We start from the raw sequence: 18,475 nt of genomic DNA on the forward strand, positions 1-18,475 counted from the left end.
TATTTTCATTTTTCAAAATAATAAAATCAACTTCCTTTAAAAACACTGATATTGATATACAATAAATTCCACAGAAAAGTCAAAGTCATGTTATTAGTTTATATTTATCAATTTCCATTAAAAGCACTAAAACAGGGAGTGGGGCAAGTGGGGGTGGTTAATGAATACAAAACTTTACTTAGAGACAATAAGATCTAGGCCAGATGCGGTGGCTGACACCTGTAATCCCAGCAGTTTAGGAGGCCGAGGCAGGCAGATCACCCAAGGTTGGGAGTTTGAGACCAGCCTGGCCAACATAGTGAAACCCCATATCTTCTAAAAATACCAAAATTAGCCAGGCATGGTAGTGGGTGCCTGTAATCCCAGCTACTTGAGAGGCTGAGGCAGGAGAATCACTTGAACCCAAGAGGCAGAGGTTGCAGTGAGCCAAGATTGCGCCACTGCACTCCAGCCTGGACAACAGAGCAAGACTCTGTCTCCAAAAAAAAAAAAAAAAAATGTTGAATAAGATCTAGTATTTGATAGTTCAACAGGGGTATTATAGTCAACAATAACTTATAAAATAACTGAAATTGTAATTGGAATGTTCATAACACAAAGAAATGATAAATGCTGGAGGTGATGGAGGCCCATTTACCCTGATGTGTTTATTATGCATTGTATGCCCGTCAAAATATCTCATGTACCCCATAAATATATACACCTACCGTGAACCCATAAAATTTTTAAATTTTAACCAAAAAAATACTGAAACATAAGTTAGGGGCAAAGAAAGGTTCCTTTCCTTTCCCTGAGTAGGTAAATTTAAACTCAAGAAATTTCTGAGAAAATGACGTGGATGATTTATATAGGCTTTAGTTTTGAATTACTTATGTGTAGTATGAACTTTGGTATCTCGAAGAAAGTCTTCAAGTCAACAACTCTGAAGGGTTTTTTTCCCCAGAGAAGAGGGAATGAGAAAAATCAAGGGAAGGGGTTGGGTGCAGTGGCTCACGTCTGTAATCCTAGCACTTTCAGAGGTCCAGGTGGGCAGATCACTTGAGGTCAGGAGTTGAAGACCAGCCTGGCCAACATGGCAAAACCCCATCTCTACTAAAAATATTTAAAAATTTAGCCAGGCATGGTGATGGGCACCTGTAATCCCAGGTACTTAGGAGGCTGAGGCAGGAGAATCGCTTGAACCGGCGAGGTGGAGGTTGCAGTGAGCCCTGATTGCGCCACTTCCTTCCAGCCTGGGTGACAGAGTGAGACTTCGTCTCAAGGAAACAAAACAAAACAAAGAAAATCAAGTGAAGGAGGCCTATCTGAGAGGGTCCCATACTGGTGGCCCTGGACCTGGCTTTTGAAAGATGTAAGGGCTGCTGTGAGCCACAGCATGGCATGATGAAGGAATGGAAATAAGTAAGTAGCAGCTCATCAACTAACAGCCTGATTCACTTCTGTTAGCCCTTAAGTGACACCACCTGTAAATGCAGATCCATGTCATAGACCATCAGATACCATGTAGATCGTTAGACCCCGTCGGGGACGATTTGTTACCATTCTTGAGGCTCAACAGCTGGGCCATCAAGCCCTTGGTGCCTGGCTTCTGCCTCCTGTTAAATGCCATGGCCCATTCCCTTTCTCAGGAGATACAGAGTTTGCTCACTAACTGGAAGGGGCCAGACCTGACCAGCTATGGGGAACTGGTGCTTGAGGGAACCTTCCGCATCCAGCGAGCCAAGAATGAGCGGACACTCTTCCTCTTCGACAAGCTGCTGCTCATCACGAAGAAGAGAGACGACACGTTTACATACAAAGCTCACATCCTGGTAGGTCTGCACGCTGGCCACGAGCAGGGACTCAGATCCCCAGTTCCATTCCCTCCTGAGTGTGCCTCACCCTCTCTGCTCTCTCTGCTCTAGTGTGGCAACCTCATGCTCGTGGAGGTGATTCCGAAGGAGCCGCTCAGCTTCAGCGTCTTCCACTACAAGAATCCCAAGCTGCAGCACACAGTCCAGGTAGCGGCCAGGCCCTGGCCTCTCCGCAAGGCCCCTTTGTGTAATGATGAGTGCTGTGTACCAGGCAGCTTTTTGAGAGGGTTCTGGCCACATGGTCATTTCCCATCTCATCAGAGGGTCCTGTGGGTGGTGGTATCAAGTTGTCTGACTGTCTACATCTCGTCTTGGCAGGCCAAATCCCAGCAAGACAAACGCCTCTGGGTTCTGCACCTAAAGAGACTGATTCTGGAGAATCATGCAGCCAAGATTCCAGCTAAGGTAGGACACTGAATAATGCACAGTGAAACAGGAGAGCGATAGGAGAGTCATTTGAACCTGGGTGGTGGAGGTTACTGTGAGCCGAGATCGCGTCATTGCACTCTAGACTGGGTGACAGAATGAGACTGTCTCAAAAAAATACAAAGGGACTGGGTCAAAAAAAAAAAAAAAATGTTTAGAATTAGATTCTGGGAGTGACAACCATTAATCAGATCATCTAATTACTAATGAAGTCCCAGCAAGGCATCCTGACAGGATAAATGTTCAATTTCAAAATAAAAAGGTTGGCATGGTGGCTCATGCCTGTAATCCCAGCACTTTGGGAGGCTAAGGCAGGCGGAACACTTTAGCCTAGGAGTTCGAGACCAGCCTGGACAACAAAGTGAGACACCCGTCTCTACATAAAATATAAAAGTTCACCCCCAGCATGATGGCACACACCTGTAGTCCCAGCTACTCTGGGAGGCTGAGGTGGGAGGATCACCTGGGTCCAGGAGGTGGAGGTTGCAGTGAGTTGAGATTGCATCACTGTACTCCAGCCTGGGTGACACAGCAAGACTGTCTCAAAAAAAAAAAAAAGAAAGAAAATTGAGAGGTAGGAAATGTAGGAACTATGTCTCAGCTAAACCAGCCTTTAACATTGAAAAGATTCACATGGGGCCAGGCATGGTGGCTCACGCCTGTAATCCTAGCACTTTGGGAGACTAAGGTGGGCAGATCACCTGAGGTCAGGAGTTCAAGACCAGCCTGGGCAACATGGTGAATCCCCATCTCTACTAAAAATACAAAAACTAGCTGGGTGTGGTAGCACATGCCTGTAGTCCCAGCTACTCAAGAGGCTGAGGCAGGAGAATCACTTGAACCTAGGAGGCGGAGGTTGCAATGAGCTGAGATCTTGCCATTGCACTCCAGCCTGAGTGACATAGCAAGATCCCATCTCAAGGAAAAAAAAAAAAAGATTCACATGAGTCGCGGGCTCTGTGGAGTGGTGGTATTTTTCCTTTTGGGGCTTAGAAGAGGATGCCACGAACCATCTGCCAACCATGAAGACGTAACAGATGCTGTGGAAGAATAGAGTGTTCAGTTAAGTGGAGAGAGGAAGGAAAACATCTTTTACCTCGGTCTTAAAGGATGAGATTGTTTCTTTTTTTTTTTTTTTTTTTTTTTAGATAGGATCTTACTCTGTCGCCCAGGCTGGAGTGCAGTGGTGCAAACATGGCTCACTGCCGCCTTGACCTCCTGGGCTCAAGAGATCCCACCACCTCAGCCTCCCAGAGTAGCTGGGACCACAGGCGTGTGCCACCACGCCAAGCTAATTTTTGTATTTTTGGTAAAGAAAGGTGTGGGCTCATCATCTTGCCCAGGCTGGTTTCAAACTTCTGGGTTCAAGTGATCTGCCTGTCTCAGCCTTTCCAAAGTGTTGGGATGACAGGCATGAGCCACTGTTCCCAGTCTTAGTAATATTTTTATAAGTGGGAAAAAAAGGAATTAAGGAAACCAGACCTAGAGACCTGCATTAAAAAAAAAAAAGAATGAATGCACTGTGTTCAGGGTGCACAGATGGTGCCGGGATGGGAGGACTGAGTTCTCAGGGGCTGAGGCAGGGGCTGGGGCAGGGAGGGGAAGGGCAGGAGCCCCTGGAGGGCTGTGGGCATGCACTCTGAGGAGTCTGGACACATTCGCACTGGGAAATTACTGCAGGCTTTGGAGGAAGGGGAGATGGCATGGTCGGTCCTGTGTTCTGAGAGTGTAACTTTGGGGACAGGGTGACAAATAAGTGGCAGGAGTGAGGTTGGAGGCTGGAGAAGATGGTAACCCACCACCATGGCCTAGAAAGGAGCTGAGCAGTGCTGCCGTGGAGCCACAGCGACAGAGGGGACAAATGCAGAATGTGCCACTGAGGCAGAGGGCAGGATTTTGCCCACTGAGAGTCAAGGCTGAGTCGGGTTGAAGGAGAGCATGGTACTGTGGGTTCTGAGACAGACAGAAAGGGAGAGGAACCCGTGAGATGGGAGTGAGAGAGAGGAGTCCTCTGCTGTCACTGGCACCCGTGCTGCTGGGCAAGGTCAGCCACAGGTGGAAATTCAGGTCTTGGAATCTAAGGATCAGGAGACATTTGCTAGAGGCAGTAAGTGAAGCCCTAGGTTTAAAAAGGTTTAAAAAGATGGCCCAAAAAAATATGCAAAGGAAAGACAAACCCTTGGGAATCCTAACATCTAAGTTATCCGCAAGCAGGTGGGGGGATTTGGAGAACAGCCAAAGAAAGATGGAAAGAGTAGCAGAGGAGGCAGGGAGGACGCCTGAGGAGGAGGCGCTGCGCTAACAGGAAAAAGCACATCTCAGAGACGGCGGGGAGACACAGTCTCAAAGGCTGCTGAGGTCAAGGAGATTTAAACAGAAAAGCAAATTTTAGATTTGCCAACTAAGAGAAAAGGGAAAGGTCACAGTGGGTTGAAGAAAAAGGGGGATTAAGAAGAAACAGAATGCGTATAGACTTTTTTATATGTAAAGTTCACAAAAGGAAAAAAAAAATGATAGTTTGGAGAGAGAGGCAAGAGCAAAGCAAGACTCCTTGCCTGGGTCGAATGCTGAGTCCAAGAGCGGATGGCACGGCAGGAGAAGGGAGATGGGAGAGGAGACAGTGGCTCACTTCCTGTTGGAAGGGAGCCTGGGGAGGTGGGAAGGGAGAGGATGGGACACAGAGGAATAGGGGCTTATCTTGGAAAGGGCCGGAAGCATCTCTCTTGAGCCAAGGGAGAAAAAGATGAAAGACAGAGGAGCTTTGAGGTAGACTTGGGGGAAGACAAAGCATTTGATTTCACTCATGCAGGTGATAAAGTCATCTGCTGGGTGAATGAAGCAGAGATCAGGGGTGTCTGAGGGAAAGTGGAAGGGATCAGAAGAACACTTGCTAAAGAAAATGGACCAGGCCTGGTGCGGTGACTGACACCTGTAATCCCAGCACTTTGGGAGGCTGAGGCAGACAGATCACGAGGTCAGGAGATCAAGACCATCCTGGCCAACACGGTGAAACCCCATCTATACTAAAAATACAAAACATTAGCCGGGCGTCATGGCGGGTGCCTGTAGTCCCAGCTACTCAGGAGGCTGAGGCAGGAGAATGGCGTGAACCCAGGTGGCGGAGCTTGCAGTGAGCCAAGATCGCGCCACTGCACTCCAGCCTCGGTGACAGAGTGAGACTCCGTCTCAAGAAAAAAAGAAAGAAAGAAAATGGACCAGTCACTAGAGATGACTAGAATGATCTGTGGAAGGCATCAAAGACCCAACTGAAGCTGGCCCCCATGAATCAGTGTGATGACGTCATTTCAAAATCTGCTCAGCAACTTGGAAACTACTGGTGCGTGTGGGTTCCTCCAGGTTGGGAACCGGCAGAGCTGGTAGGGGAAGGTTCCCAGGGCGGGGGTGGGGAGGGTGCCAGTGAGCACGAAGTTGCAGTAATTGGGCATGACATCAGGCTGAGTGGAGAGGAAAACCAGCTGGCAACAGAAGCATGGGTTGAGGGACTGCAGTATTGTCATAAAGCCTGGTGCAGCAGGACTTAATGTTGGAGAGAAGGAAATACACCAATCTGTGGTTGAAGAAGGGACTTTTGGAGTCCTGCCTTAGAGGTGGGGCGGTTTTGAGTGTGATCAGGTTCTGGAGGTGGCTCTGATTCTGTGTTGCTGCTCTGGAGTAGAGGAAAGGTCATTAGAGATAAAGTGGTCAAGGAACTAGAGGGAGGGTGGTGGGTGGATTATTCACATGGATGGTGAAATGGTCCAAGCTGAGGCTGGTAGGAGTGAGGTGGAGCAGACAATGGGATGATGATTATGAAAATTGAACTGGGTAGAAAATAAGAAGGGCTGAGATTTCTGAGAAAGGGGACAGTCTGTTTTGTTCTCTGTGTATTTTGACAAGCATCTGAAGCTTGTTCTCAGGACTGCCAGCAATGATTTGGTCCTCAGGAAATGAATGTGCATAGGTGTGGACTGGGACCTAAGCATGAGTTTTCGATTCATCAGGGTGTTATGAGATGAAAGGGAGCTCATGCAGAGAGGGGCTGCATTTTCTTTATGATTAGTCATTTTGTTGCTGGCCTGCTGCCTTAGAACGCCCTTCTGAGCAATGGCAGAGCGTCTTTGATGGGCCCCACCTATTGTTTACCTGTCTAGTGGGAAAATCAAAATTGCTAACAAGATTCTGAAAGGCAGTTACAAAACGAGACCACCTTACATACCTGTCTTTCTCCACACTAGGTGTGTGTGTCCCAGGAAGTTCCCTTTAAGTACTGAAATGATTGATATAGTCAGTATAACATCATACTTTCTCCCCAGGTTGTCGATCCCTTCTATCTAAAAACATCTTTTCAGTTACAACTTATTGAGCATACACACTGTGCTGAGTACTTATATTCTTATTTCAGCCTCACCAAAATATGTTATGAGGTACTTCTTATTCTTCCCATTCTAGAAAAAATAAAAACAGAGGCGGAGAGACATTAAATAAACTGCCCAAGTTCGTATAACTAGTACATGACCAAGCCTGGATCCAAACCTGGGTCTATCTGGCTCCAAAGAGCATCCTAACCACATTGTTCCCACTGGCAATAACACCACATTTTTCTCTTTTGTTTTGTTTTGAGACAGGGTCTCACTCTGTCACCCAGGCTGGAGTGCGGTGGCGCGGTCTCCATACAAGAAAAAGCACACTGCAACCTCCGCCTTCTGGGCTCAAGTATTCTTGTGCCTCAGCCACCTAAGTAGCAGGGACTAGAGGTGCGCACCACCACACCTGGCTAATTTTTGTATTTTTATAGAGATGAGGTTTCACCATGTTGACCAGGCTGGTCTCGAACTCCTGGCCTCAAGTGATCCACCCGCCTCAGCCTCCCAAAGTGCTGGGATTACAGGCAGAAGCCACCATACCCAGCCTCAAACGCACGTGTTTAATATACTTTATTCACTATAATGTAATCATAATTTTCTATTTAAGCAGGATTATTATTAAAGTGAACTTTCCACATCTTTCCTTGAGATTATTTATTTTCCTAAAGTTTTCAAAATGTATTTCTATTATTTCTATGAAATAAATGCATAGTGGGAAATTTTTAAAATCAAGAAATGTATCACCAGTCTAATAATATCAACACAGCTGTAGGAAACTCATTAGTTACAGCCTCCCAGCTGCCGTCCGTTCTTTTAATTCAATGATGGTCCTTGGCTGACACCTAGTGGAAAACCTGGAAACAGTACTTTAAAAATTAAATGTCAAGACTTAAAAAATACATTCTTGAAAGTCAGCTCTACAGATACCAGGGAACTTCTTGGAAATAGCCATATTGCCCATTAGTGTATGTGGTAAATAAATTAAACCCTTCTCCAAATTAATTGAGAATAAAGATGAAGGTATTTTGCATTTTATATATTAGTATAGTTCTGTAATTGCACTTCCCAGAGACTAAGCTAACATTTGTGTTTGTAATTAATTTCAACTCATAATCTCAGATGCTGAATGTACAAGAGAGATAGCTATCAGTGTTACAAAAACTGAAGCATTTGTTTCCTCTAAGGTGACTCAGCCCCACGCTTTTTCACTAAATATGATCACCACTTAGCCGAAATATTTGTACTGTGATATCACAGATGGTAGCAAATTAGAGTAAAATTATTTTAAAAGTTATTTTTAGCGTAGTGTTTTCTAGGTTAAATTATACTACCCTTAAAAAATGAAAATGACTTTAAAGAGGCAAGAAAGGCTACAATCCGCTAGGACAGTGGTCTTCAACCTTTTGGGCACCAGGGATTGGTTTTGTGGAAGACAATTTTCCCACAGACAGAGGCAGGGGAAGGCTTTTGGGATGATGAAAGCACATTACGTTTATTGCACACTTTATTTCTATTACTACATGGTAATATATAATGAAATAGTTATACAGCTCACCATAACGTAGAATCCAGTGGGAGCCCTGAGCTTGTTCTCCTGCAACTAGACGGTCCCATCTGGGGGTGATGGGGGACAGCGACACCCCAGGTGTGTTGCTTATGTACAGTCTGTTCTAATCTTATTTTGGTGGCTGTCACTGCAGAAAACCCTGCTTTACAAAGATAGGATGTTGGAAATGGAAGCAGGCTTTTGTGCTTTTGTGGCAATCTCAGGATATTCGCCTGGACTTTAGTCCAGAATGTATGGACATTGGAAGTTGTCTCAAAAATACTTTTTTCTTTTTTTTAAGATGCAGTCTCATTCTGTTGCCTAGGCTGGAGTGCAGCGGTGCTGCAACCTCTGCCCACCGGGTTCAAGCAATTCTCCTGCCTCAGCCTCCTGAGTAGCTGGGGTTACAGGCGCACACCACCATGCCCAGCTAATTTTTCGTATTTTTAGTAGAGATGGGGTTTCACCATGTTGATCAGGCTGGTCTTGAAATCCTGACCTCGTGATCTGCCTGCCTCAGCCTCTCAAAGTGCTGAGATCACAGGCATGAGATACCATGCCCGGCCTCGAACATACTTTTAAGGCCACCGGATGCAGCCGTACAATTGAAGTACATCAACTCACTTGCCACGATAAAGCCTGCCACCAGATGCAGCTTAATTGCCCCTTGTCACTCACTGACAGGGTTTTGATAGGAATCTGCAAGCAATTGATTTATTATGATCTCTGAGCAGTCAAACCTCTCTGCTAACGTTAATCTACTCCCCAGTGCTAGCATCACTGCCTCAGCTCCACCTCAGATCATCAGGCATTAGATTCTTATAAGGAGTGCTGCAACCTAGATCCCTCGCATGCATAATTCACAGTAGGGTTCATACTCCTATGAGTATCTAATGCTGCCACTGATCTGATAGGAGGCAGAGCTCAGGCTGTAATGCCAGCCTTGAGGAGCCGCTGTAAATCCAGATGCAGCTTCTCTCACTTGCCCACCACTCACCTCCTGCTGTACGGCCCGGTTCCTAACAGGCCATGAACTAGTACCAGTCTATGGCTCGGGGGTTGGGGACCCCTGCCTATGAGGGTGGGTGGGTGGAACTCACCAGTTGAGCTGATCATTGAATCCTAATGACTGTTCTGAAAGAGAGGCTCCATGATCCCACTGTCCAGTTGAGGAAGCACATTCTGGGATGGGAGAGCACCCACCTAGTGAAGTGCCTGAGCTGGGATCACAGACGTTGTCCTTCAGGGCTGTCCCACTCTGGGAGACTCTGGGGCACATAAAAGAGATGAGAGGTGCAGGGAGTTGGGGTAACAGAGAGACTTAACTCATAATAATCACATAGCATTCTGCAGGAGGAAAGACAACAATGAGAGGAAACTTCCAGCAGCCATTTTGCAATTAACTCAAAGTAGTTACACAGCCCTAGAGTCGTGGTGAGGGCTGGTGATAAAGATACCAGGCTCCATGCCTTGAGTTTTTGGGTCAGTTGGTCAGGGTTGGGTGGCAAGCATCTGCATTTTTTTTTTTTTTTGCAATGGAGTCTTGCTCTGTCACCCAAGCTAGAGTGCAGTGGCATAATCTCGGTTCACTGCAACCTCCGCTTCCTGGGTTCAAGCAATTCTGCTGCCTCCACCTCCCAATTAGCTGGGACTACAGGCGCCCGCCACCTTGCCTGGCTAATATTTGTATTTTTAGTAGAGATGGAATTTGACCATATTGGCCAGGCTGGTCTTGAACTCCTGACCTTGTGATTGTGATCTGCCCGCCTTGGCCTCCCAAAGTGCTGGGATTACAGGTGCGAGCTACTGCGCCCAGCCGAGAATCTGCATTTTTAATAAATTGGCCAATGAGTGATAATGATCAGCCGGGCTTAGGAACCAGCCTCCCTCCGTCCTCTTTCACAGGGTTGGTGGTGCAGTCTTAGCTCTGGTGCCTTGATGGTGTAGCAGCTATTGCCCACATGAGGGCGCTCATCTGCTTGAATTCCCTGAACTGTGTGTAAATGCTTAAAATAAATAGCGAGTTTTTAAACGTTTTTAAAACTCTATTTATTCAGGTGGGATAAGATCTGTGTTGAGATTTGGAGTTTAAAGAAAAACAAAGCAATTGGAATTACAGCCCCACTTTCTCTCTTTCAGGCCAAGCAAGCAATCCTTGAAATGGATGCCATTTGTAAGTTTTATTTCCTTAACACAATTTGAAATTTCATTGTCTATTTGTATCTATCACATTTTCTATCTTAAAGTTCATGAAAATGTCAATTGTTAGAAAATAATATCTTTCTATTCACTCTTTTCACAAATTGGTTGGACGGTATAATCCCTTCTTAGTTCATTGGCTTGTTTCTACATTGGTTCTCCCAGGTTTATCTGAGTCCCTTGATGGCTGGCCACAGTCTGGGTTTCTGCATCAACTAACAATGTCAGTTATGTCTCCAGGGTCAACTCTACCCCCACCCACCCCCAACCTCTACCACCACCAAAAACCAGGGCTTCACAATGCATTTCTCACTTCATCCCTAACAGAATATTGATTATCTGCAAGAATCTGAATCGCTTCATAGTATTGGTTTTCCTGATGCAGCAGAAAATTCTAAAATCACAACCACCCCACATATGTGAGTGTATTTCTAGGCTTACAAAAGCAGAAGAGAAGAAATATTCCAGGTTCTTCCTACTAAATAAGACCTTATTCAACAGCATTTATCACGTCTTTGTTATTTTTCAGATTAAATAGAATTAAAAGAGAAAACAATGGCTTTAAATGCAATCAGGTCTGCTGGACACTTGCACTGAAAACACTTCTACTTTTACTTAACCCTTTCATAATACCTTACTTTGCGGAATCAAGTACAAACGTTGATTCCCTTCCGTCCAGCCTGGCACTTGTTAACTCCCCAGGGGGAAAAGCAGCATCAGCAAAGTGGAAACAGGCGCAGTCCCACCATCGCTGCAGCTGAGGCTCCCATCTCCCATCCAACAGACCTGAGAAATGATGCCTGGAGCACCCCAGCAGAGTGCTAGGCTGTATTCTCTAGACCTCAACATTTCAGCCAGCAGAAATTGCCTTCAGATTTTTTTTATTTATTTATTTTTTATTACTTTTTTTTGGCCGGGTGTGGTGGCTCAAGCTTGTCATCCCAGCTAACAGACTCCTACAAGTCCCAATGTAAACAAAAAGCCCTGAGATACATATACAGCACCAATTGTGGGAGAAGGATCATATCCATGTCAGATGAAAAAGAATAAATCCATATAGGCCAGGCATGGTGGCTCACACCTGTAATCCCAGCACTTTGGGAGGCCGAGGCGGGTGGATAACCTGAGGTCAGGTCAGGAGTTCAAGACCAGCCTGGCCAACATGGTGAAACCCCGTCTCTACTAAAAATACAAAACTTAGTCAGGCATGGTGGCAGTCACCTGTAGTCTCAGCTTCTCGGGAGGCTGAGGCAGGAGAATCACTTGAACTTGGGAGGTAGAGGTCAGCAGTGAGCCAAGATCATGCCACCGCACTTCAGCATGGGCGACAGAGCAAGACTCCATCTCAAAATAATAATAATAATAATAAATCCATATAAATCTACGCTAGCCATAACCATTTTCTGAGAAGCCCCCGACAGCGCAGTCCCACTGATGCATGTGGTTATCTTTACAGATCATCCAGGCTTCTGTTACAGTCCTGAGGGAGAGATGAAAGCACTGTATGGCTCTAAAGAAGGTTCTGCTCCGTATCGGCTGAGAAGAAAATCTGGTAAATAGGATTTTGTCATAAAAATTTAATACTAATAGGGGACTGGAAATGAAAGTCCCTTTGAGTCTGACGAAAGGGCATGTTCTATCTGGTTTCTCAGCTCACTGCTGGTCTGAATACATTTGCGGCTGCCTTAAGATGGGACTCACAAGCTTTTGATCTAAAACTCTTTTTCTCTGTAATCCCAGCACTTTGGGAGGCCGAGGCAGGTGGATCACCTGAGGTCAGGAGTTCGAAACCAGCCTGGCCAACATGGAGAAACCACATCTCCAGTAAAAATATAAAAATTAGCCAGGCCTGGTGGCGGGCACCTGTAATCCTAGCTACTCAGGAGGCTGAGGCAGGAGAATTACTTGAACCCGGGAGACAGAGGTTGCAGTGAGCCAAGATCGTGCCACTGTACTCCAGCATGGGTGACAGAGTGAGACTCTGTCTAAAAAAAAAAAAAAAAAGCCTCTTTTCTACTTAATATTTCCCGTGACTATCAAGCATGCCAGTCAACTAATTTTGCTTTGTACATCTTACCATTGGCATTCAGATACTTAAACTGTATTTGCTGTTGCTAATGAAAAATCACATCCTATGAGTTCCACACACAAAAGATTATCCAAAGCTAAAATTTTAATTCATATTTGCTGCACCAGACTCCATGAAGTATAGTTCAGACAGGTTGGGAGTTTTATTTGAAGCAGTCTTTATTCATTACCCCCTTTATGCTTTGCTAAGGACTAGGAATGCAAGGATCAATAATCCACGTGACTCCTGCTTGCAGGGAGCTCATGGTGCCAGAGACAAAAAATGCAAATAAGGCTGGGCGCAGTGGCTCACACCTGTAATCACAGCATTTCGGGAGGCTGAGGCGGGAGGATCACCTGAGGTCAGGAGTTTGAGACCTGCCTGGCCAACATGGTGAAACCCCGTCTCTACTAAAATTACAAAAATTAGCAGGGTGTGTTGGCAGGCACCTGTAATCCCAGCTACTCGGGAGGCTGAAGCAGGAGAATCACTTCAACCCAGGAGGCAGAAGTTGCAGTGAGCCGAGATCACGCCACTGCCTAGGTGATAGAGGGAGACTCAGTCTCAAAAAATAAAAATAATAAATAAATAAATACTAGTCCGTGTGATGGAGAAGTGCCAGAGGTTGGTTGGATGGAAGGAAGAGCAGAGAGACAAAAACAGGAGAAAGAAGAGAGAAATTAACCCCGTAGGGAAGAGAGAGAAGGCTTCACAGAGCAGAGAACCAGTACCCAAGACAGAATCTGGCAGCAGGGGAGGCAGATGGAACAGGAACAGCATATGCAGAGGCCCTGAGGCTTGAGCCAGCGTACTTTAGGACAGACATCTGTTGCCAGTCGTTCAGCCTGGGGAGAGAGTGGGATGGTGCTGGGGGCTGGAGGAAGAGGTGGGTGAGATGAAATGGAAAGAGATGTGGCTAGAGATACGCAGATGGGGGCCTGATTCTGGAGGCCCAGTATGTCATGCATAGGGTTCGAACTTGATCCTGCAAGCTGTGGAAGGATTTTAAGCAGTGAACTCAGAGAACGATTTCCTTGTCAAGAAATAACTCTGGCTGTGTGCGGAGAATGAAGTGAGCAGGGAGACCAGATAAGAGGCTGTGGTGCTCATCTTGTTGAGAGATGAAGGCTTGGATTAAGAGAGGGGTGACTCAGGGAAAGGATTACAGGGAACCCCCAAGACTGTGATGGAAGAAAATAGGAGAAATGTAGAATAACAGCCTGGTCACTAACCCTGGAGGGTGATGTCAGCGATAACCAAGAGAGGATATGCAGATGAAGGAGCAGATCTAGGGGAGACAGGGGAGCTGGGATGGAGATGTTGAGTTTGCTGAAGCTGACACTTGGGACAGGGTCTGGCATAAGAATATACAATTGATGCCGGGCGCGGTGACTCACGCCTGTAATCCTAAGACTTTGGGAGGCCGAGGCAGGCAGATCACTTGAGGTCAGGAGTTCAAGACAAGCCTGGCCAACATGGTGAAACCCTGTCTCTACTAAAAATACAAAAAATAGCTGGGTGTGGTGGCGCGTGCCTATAATCCCAGCTACTTGGGAGGCTGAGGCTGGAGAATTACTTGAACCCGGGAAGCAGAGGTTGCAGGGAGCTGAGATCACACCATTGCATTCCAGCCTGGGAGAGAAGAGTGAATCTCAGTCTCAAAAAAAAAAAAAAAAAAAGAATGTACAATTGAACGTCATCAGCTTGTAGGTGTTAGTGAAAGCTGAGGAAGCTGCTCTGCTACTGACAGGATTGACAAAGTCAGATTTTGCTTTTCTATTGGGTGACTCCTGATAACACAGCATAACATTTATTCTACCATTTTAGCAGAGTGAATGTCTTGCTCCTATGTATCTCTGAGCAAAGGGGATTTTGTTAAATTTGATACAAAAATTATAGAGCTCTGTTAATCTGTCAGTAGAATCATAATCCTTTTATAAAGAATAAAGACAAAGGTTTGATTTGGTTTTGCAAATGATGCTGGCTTTATTTTGTCTCCCAGAACCTTCCTCACGATCACATAAAGTTTTGAAGACTAGTGGTAAGTAATAAAATATATTTTCTTGTTTCATTCTTCTTGATATTCACTAAATCAAATCACACAAAAATAAATACCAGATAAATTACAGATTGGCAGATTTGATTTGATTACAAAAAGATTAACTTCTATAAATAAAAGTGTCCCATTGTAAAATATATAGTCAAAGCCAGGCACAGTAGCTCACACTTGTAATCCCAGCACTTTGGGAGGCCAAGGTAGGCAGCTCTCTTGAGGCCAGGACTTCGAGGCTAGCCTGGCCAACATGGTGAAACCCCGTCTCTACTAAACATATAAAAATTAGCCAGGCCTACTGGCTCGTGCCTGTAATCACAGCTACTTGGGAGGCTGAGGCAGGAGAATCGCTTGAACCTGGGAAGTAGAGGTTGCAGTGAGCTGAGATCACGCCATTGCACTCCAGCTTGGGCAACAGAGTGAGACTGCGTCACAAAAAATAATAATAATAATAAAATTTAAAATAAAATGTACAGTCAAATGACATAAAATACTTGTAATATATTTGACAGGCATAAAAATATTAATATTCCTATTATATAAAGAAACTCCATACATCAAAAAGAAAAGACAGAGGACTCTTTTATTTATTTATTTTTTATTTTTTGAGACAGAGTTTCACTCTTGTTGCCCATTCTGGAGTACAATGGCGCGATCTCAGCTCACCTCAACTTCCACCTCCTGGGTTCAAGTGATTCTCCTGCCTCAGCCTCCCGAGTAGCTGGGATTACAGGCATGTACCACCACGCCTGGCTAATTTTGTATTTTTAGTAGAGATGGGGTTTCTCCATGTTCGTCAGGCTGGTCTCGAACTCCCGACCTCAGGTGATCCACCCGCCTTGGCCTCCCAAACTTCTGAGATTACAGGCGTGAGTCACTGCACCCAGCCCAAAGGACTAAAAAAAAAAAAAAAAAAAAAAAAAAAAAAAAAAAAATAGAATTGGGCAGTTGTTTCACAAAAACACACAAACTGGCAATAAAATTTTTTAATGGCCATCCACATTCATAATCAGAAAATCCATACATTTAAATGGAATAAATAGAAGGGAAAAAACTATGAGCTTGGCCAAAACATATAGAAAAATAGTCACTCCAAAAGTATTGGTGGGAGTGTAAGTTTTTGCAATGCTTCAGGGGCAAAATTTGGTAATAGTCGTTTGAATTTAAAATGTACATTTGCCCTTAACCCAACAGTTTCACCTGCACAGATGTACTTACCCACATGTAGACGGATTTATCTACAAGTTTGTTGTTTGCAGTATTTGTAATAGGACACTATAAAAATGCCCATGCAGTCGGAAATATACTTAAGGAAATTGTAGAACATCCATACACAAAATGGAATATTCTACAGCTGTCAAAAATAAAGCAGATCTCTACCTATTCACAAGAGTGTCCGCATATATTTAGCAGAATATTCAAAGTTGCATATTGAATCCTTATTTTAAAAGTGAAACAGGCTGGGTGTGGTAGCTCACGCCTGTAATCCCAACACTTTGGGAGGCCGAGGAGGGTGGATCACCTGAGGTCAGGAGTTGGAGAGCAACCTGGCCAACATGGCGAGATCCCATCTCTACGAAAAATACAAAAATTAGCCAGGTGTGGTGGCTTATGCCTGTAATCCCAGCTACTGGGGAGGCTGAGACACAAGAATCACTTGAACCCAGGAGGCAGAAGCTGCAGTGAGCCGAGATTGTGCCACTGCACTCCAGCCTGGACGACAGAGCGAGACTTCATCTCAAAAAATAAAAATAAAAAATAAAAGCAAAACTGTTATTGTGGTGGGGTGGGGGTAGTACAAGAGCTGGAAAGATAAACATTCAGCTGTTGTTTCCTCGGAGGATGGGATCTGTGGAGAGGGAAGGACCTCATATGCTTCTGTGATCATCTTTAAAGAGGAGACACCATAATTAGGCTAGCTCTAAGGGTGTCTTCTGTAAGATGTGGCTATGTAAATCTCTCCCCACAACTCCACTGGCAACACCCCTTTGTTGCAAGAAGGCTGCATCTTTCAGTTAAAACCAATAAAATGTTGCAAAATCAACAGAAGCAGTATCATCTTTACATAATTGTCATGGAATGGGGCATGTGCATTTTTTTTTTCGGGAAACAACACATTTTTGTTCGGAAGCTTATGAAACATCTTGAGCATGAACTAGTTAGTTAATGGCTGTCAGGGATTAATGAAGACACCTAGCGCTCAGATGCATCTAAAGTTGTTTGATGTAGCGTGGGGGTATGCAGCTGGGAGAGCTGACAGGGATTTTCTGAAAATTAGATGTATAGGGCCCAGAAGTCTGTTGGGTTTCAATTACTAGTAATAAGTTTCTAAGTTCTATAAAATATTAGTGCTTACTTATATAGGAGGTACATTTTCATTCTCCAACTTGAAAAAAGAAACCTTCTATTTTTCAGAAACAGCACAAGACATCCAAAAGGTAAGCTCTATCCCATTTCTTACTTGGAAATGTTCGCTTCAGACGCCCTTCATAGGTGTCACTTCCCCATATCTCTCAGCCCCAGCCCGTATTGCAAGTGTCAACAGTTATATTACATTTTGGAAATTTGGTATTTTACATTTTGAATTATTTACATTTGATTTAAGCAAAGACTCATCCTTATCAACTTCTTCCCTTCCCCCAGCCCACATCTGAGAACCATGGTGATTATTTATTCATCCTCTGCCCCGCATCACACCTCAGAGGCTGTAACCTTATCTTAGGGTGTAATACCTGCCCGGTGCTCACGTGAGCCGCCTCACCTTGTCCTTTGCCTCCACCGGTGTAAGACCAAGGCCCCTGCCTCCTGGATATAACCCCTCCTGCAAGCGCGAGCCTTCATTCACAAGGGCGAGGGGCCCCCTTCTAAAAATATGGTTCTGCTGCTGACATAAGAGATGATGACATATGATCGAATGAGACCCTGTCATATCAAGTTTTGATTTTTCTTCCCCTGACAAAAGCTTAGGAGAGGGAGAATAAGAATTGTATACTGTATTGAAAGGTATTATATCCAACTGTATTACCTATGAAGAATAGGTAATTTCTCCTGACCTCAGTGGTTTGTCCAGTGTGGCTACTGAGCAGTGGGCTTAATTAACAATTCTTAGAGAACTAATCATGGCTCCTTGTTTAATGTTCTGTATCTAGAAGAATATGGCTATGAAAACCTATCCCTACAATCTCATTTCCACCATGGCTTAGCACAGAAACAAAGTGACCCTGTTGATAAATGTTGTATCTTTCCATTAAAACCAAGAAAATGTCTAAAAATCAACGTAGTCTTTTTTTTTTTTTTCTTTTGAGACTGGGTCTCACTCTGTTGCCCAGGTTGGAGTGCACTGGTGCAATCTCGGCTCACTGCAACCTCTGACTCCCGGGTTCAAGTAATTCTCTTGCCTCAGCCTCCCGAGTAGCCTAGTAGTTAGGACTACAGGAACCCACCACTATGCCCAGCTAATTTTTGTATTTTTAGTAGAGCTGGGGGTTTCACCAAGTTGGCAATGCCAGTCTGGAACTCCTGACCACAGGTGATCCACCCGTCTCGGCCTCCCAAAGTGCTGGGATTATAGGCGTGAGCCACCATGCCCGGCCGAACATAGTCTTACCTTTAAGTGATTGTCATGGCTGAGGCGTGTGCATTTTTTTTCAGGTAATACATGTTTTTGTTTGGAAACGTGTGAAACTTGTTAATATTAATTGGTTCATTGTCCTGAAATATGGCATAAGGTTTTGATTTCATAAGTGGGGTCACTGCAGAAGGCTCCCTGCTCTTCAAAGCAGCCATAGTAGCATTGTGGAGCCGTGCCCCTCTCAGTGCTAAAAGAAGGAATCTCCCTGTCAAAGAGTTCTAGAAATTCAATCTCAGGAGCTGCTTGGAAACTTTCTACAGCAATGCTCAAGCCAGGTCCATATGGGCATAACCAAACCTGATACAATCAGAAGGCAAGAAAGAAAATACCCATGC

General features: G+C 44.8%; 1 protein-coding gene across 12 annotated transcripts in view; it reads left to right on the forward strand.

Moving 5' to 3' along the window:
- The window catches only part of PLEKHG1 (pleckstrin homology and RhoGEF domain containing G1), a 241,729-nt gene that overhangs the window by 208,600 nt on the left and 14,654 nt on the right, over positions 1-18,475 (forward strand). For all 12 annotated transcript variants that reach the window (XM_077999539.1, XM_077999544.1, XM_077999541.1 and 9 more), the window contains 7 exons: positions 1,629-1,811; positions 1,905-2,000; positions 2,172-2,258; positions 10,329-10,362; positions 11,845-11,940; positions 14,459-14,497; positions 16,925-16,947. In XM_077999539.1, the coding sequence (XP_077855665.1) occupies positions 1,629-1,811; positions 1,905-2,000; positions 2,172-2,258; positions 10,329-10,362; positions 11,845-11,940; positions 14,459-14,497; positions 16,925-16,947 (558 nt within the window). The remainder of the gene's footprint in view (positions 1-1,628; positions 1,812-1,904; positions 2,001-2,171; positions 2,259-10,328; positions 10,363-11,844; positions 11,941-14,458; positions 14,498-16,924; positions 16,948-18,475) is intronic.

The sequence above is a fragment of the Macaca mulatta genome, chromosome 4 (assembly GCF_049350105.2).
Source record: "Macaca mulatta isolate MMU2019108-1 chromosome 4, T2T-MMU8v2.0, whole genome shotgun sequence".
NCBI classification, from domain to species: domain Eukaryota; kingdom Metazoa; phylum Chordata; class Mammalia; order Primates; family Cercopithecidae; genus Macaca; species Macaca mulatta.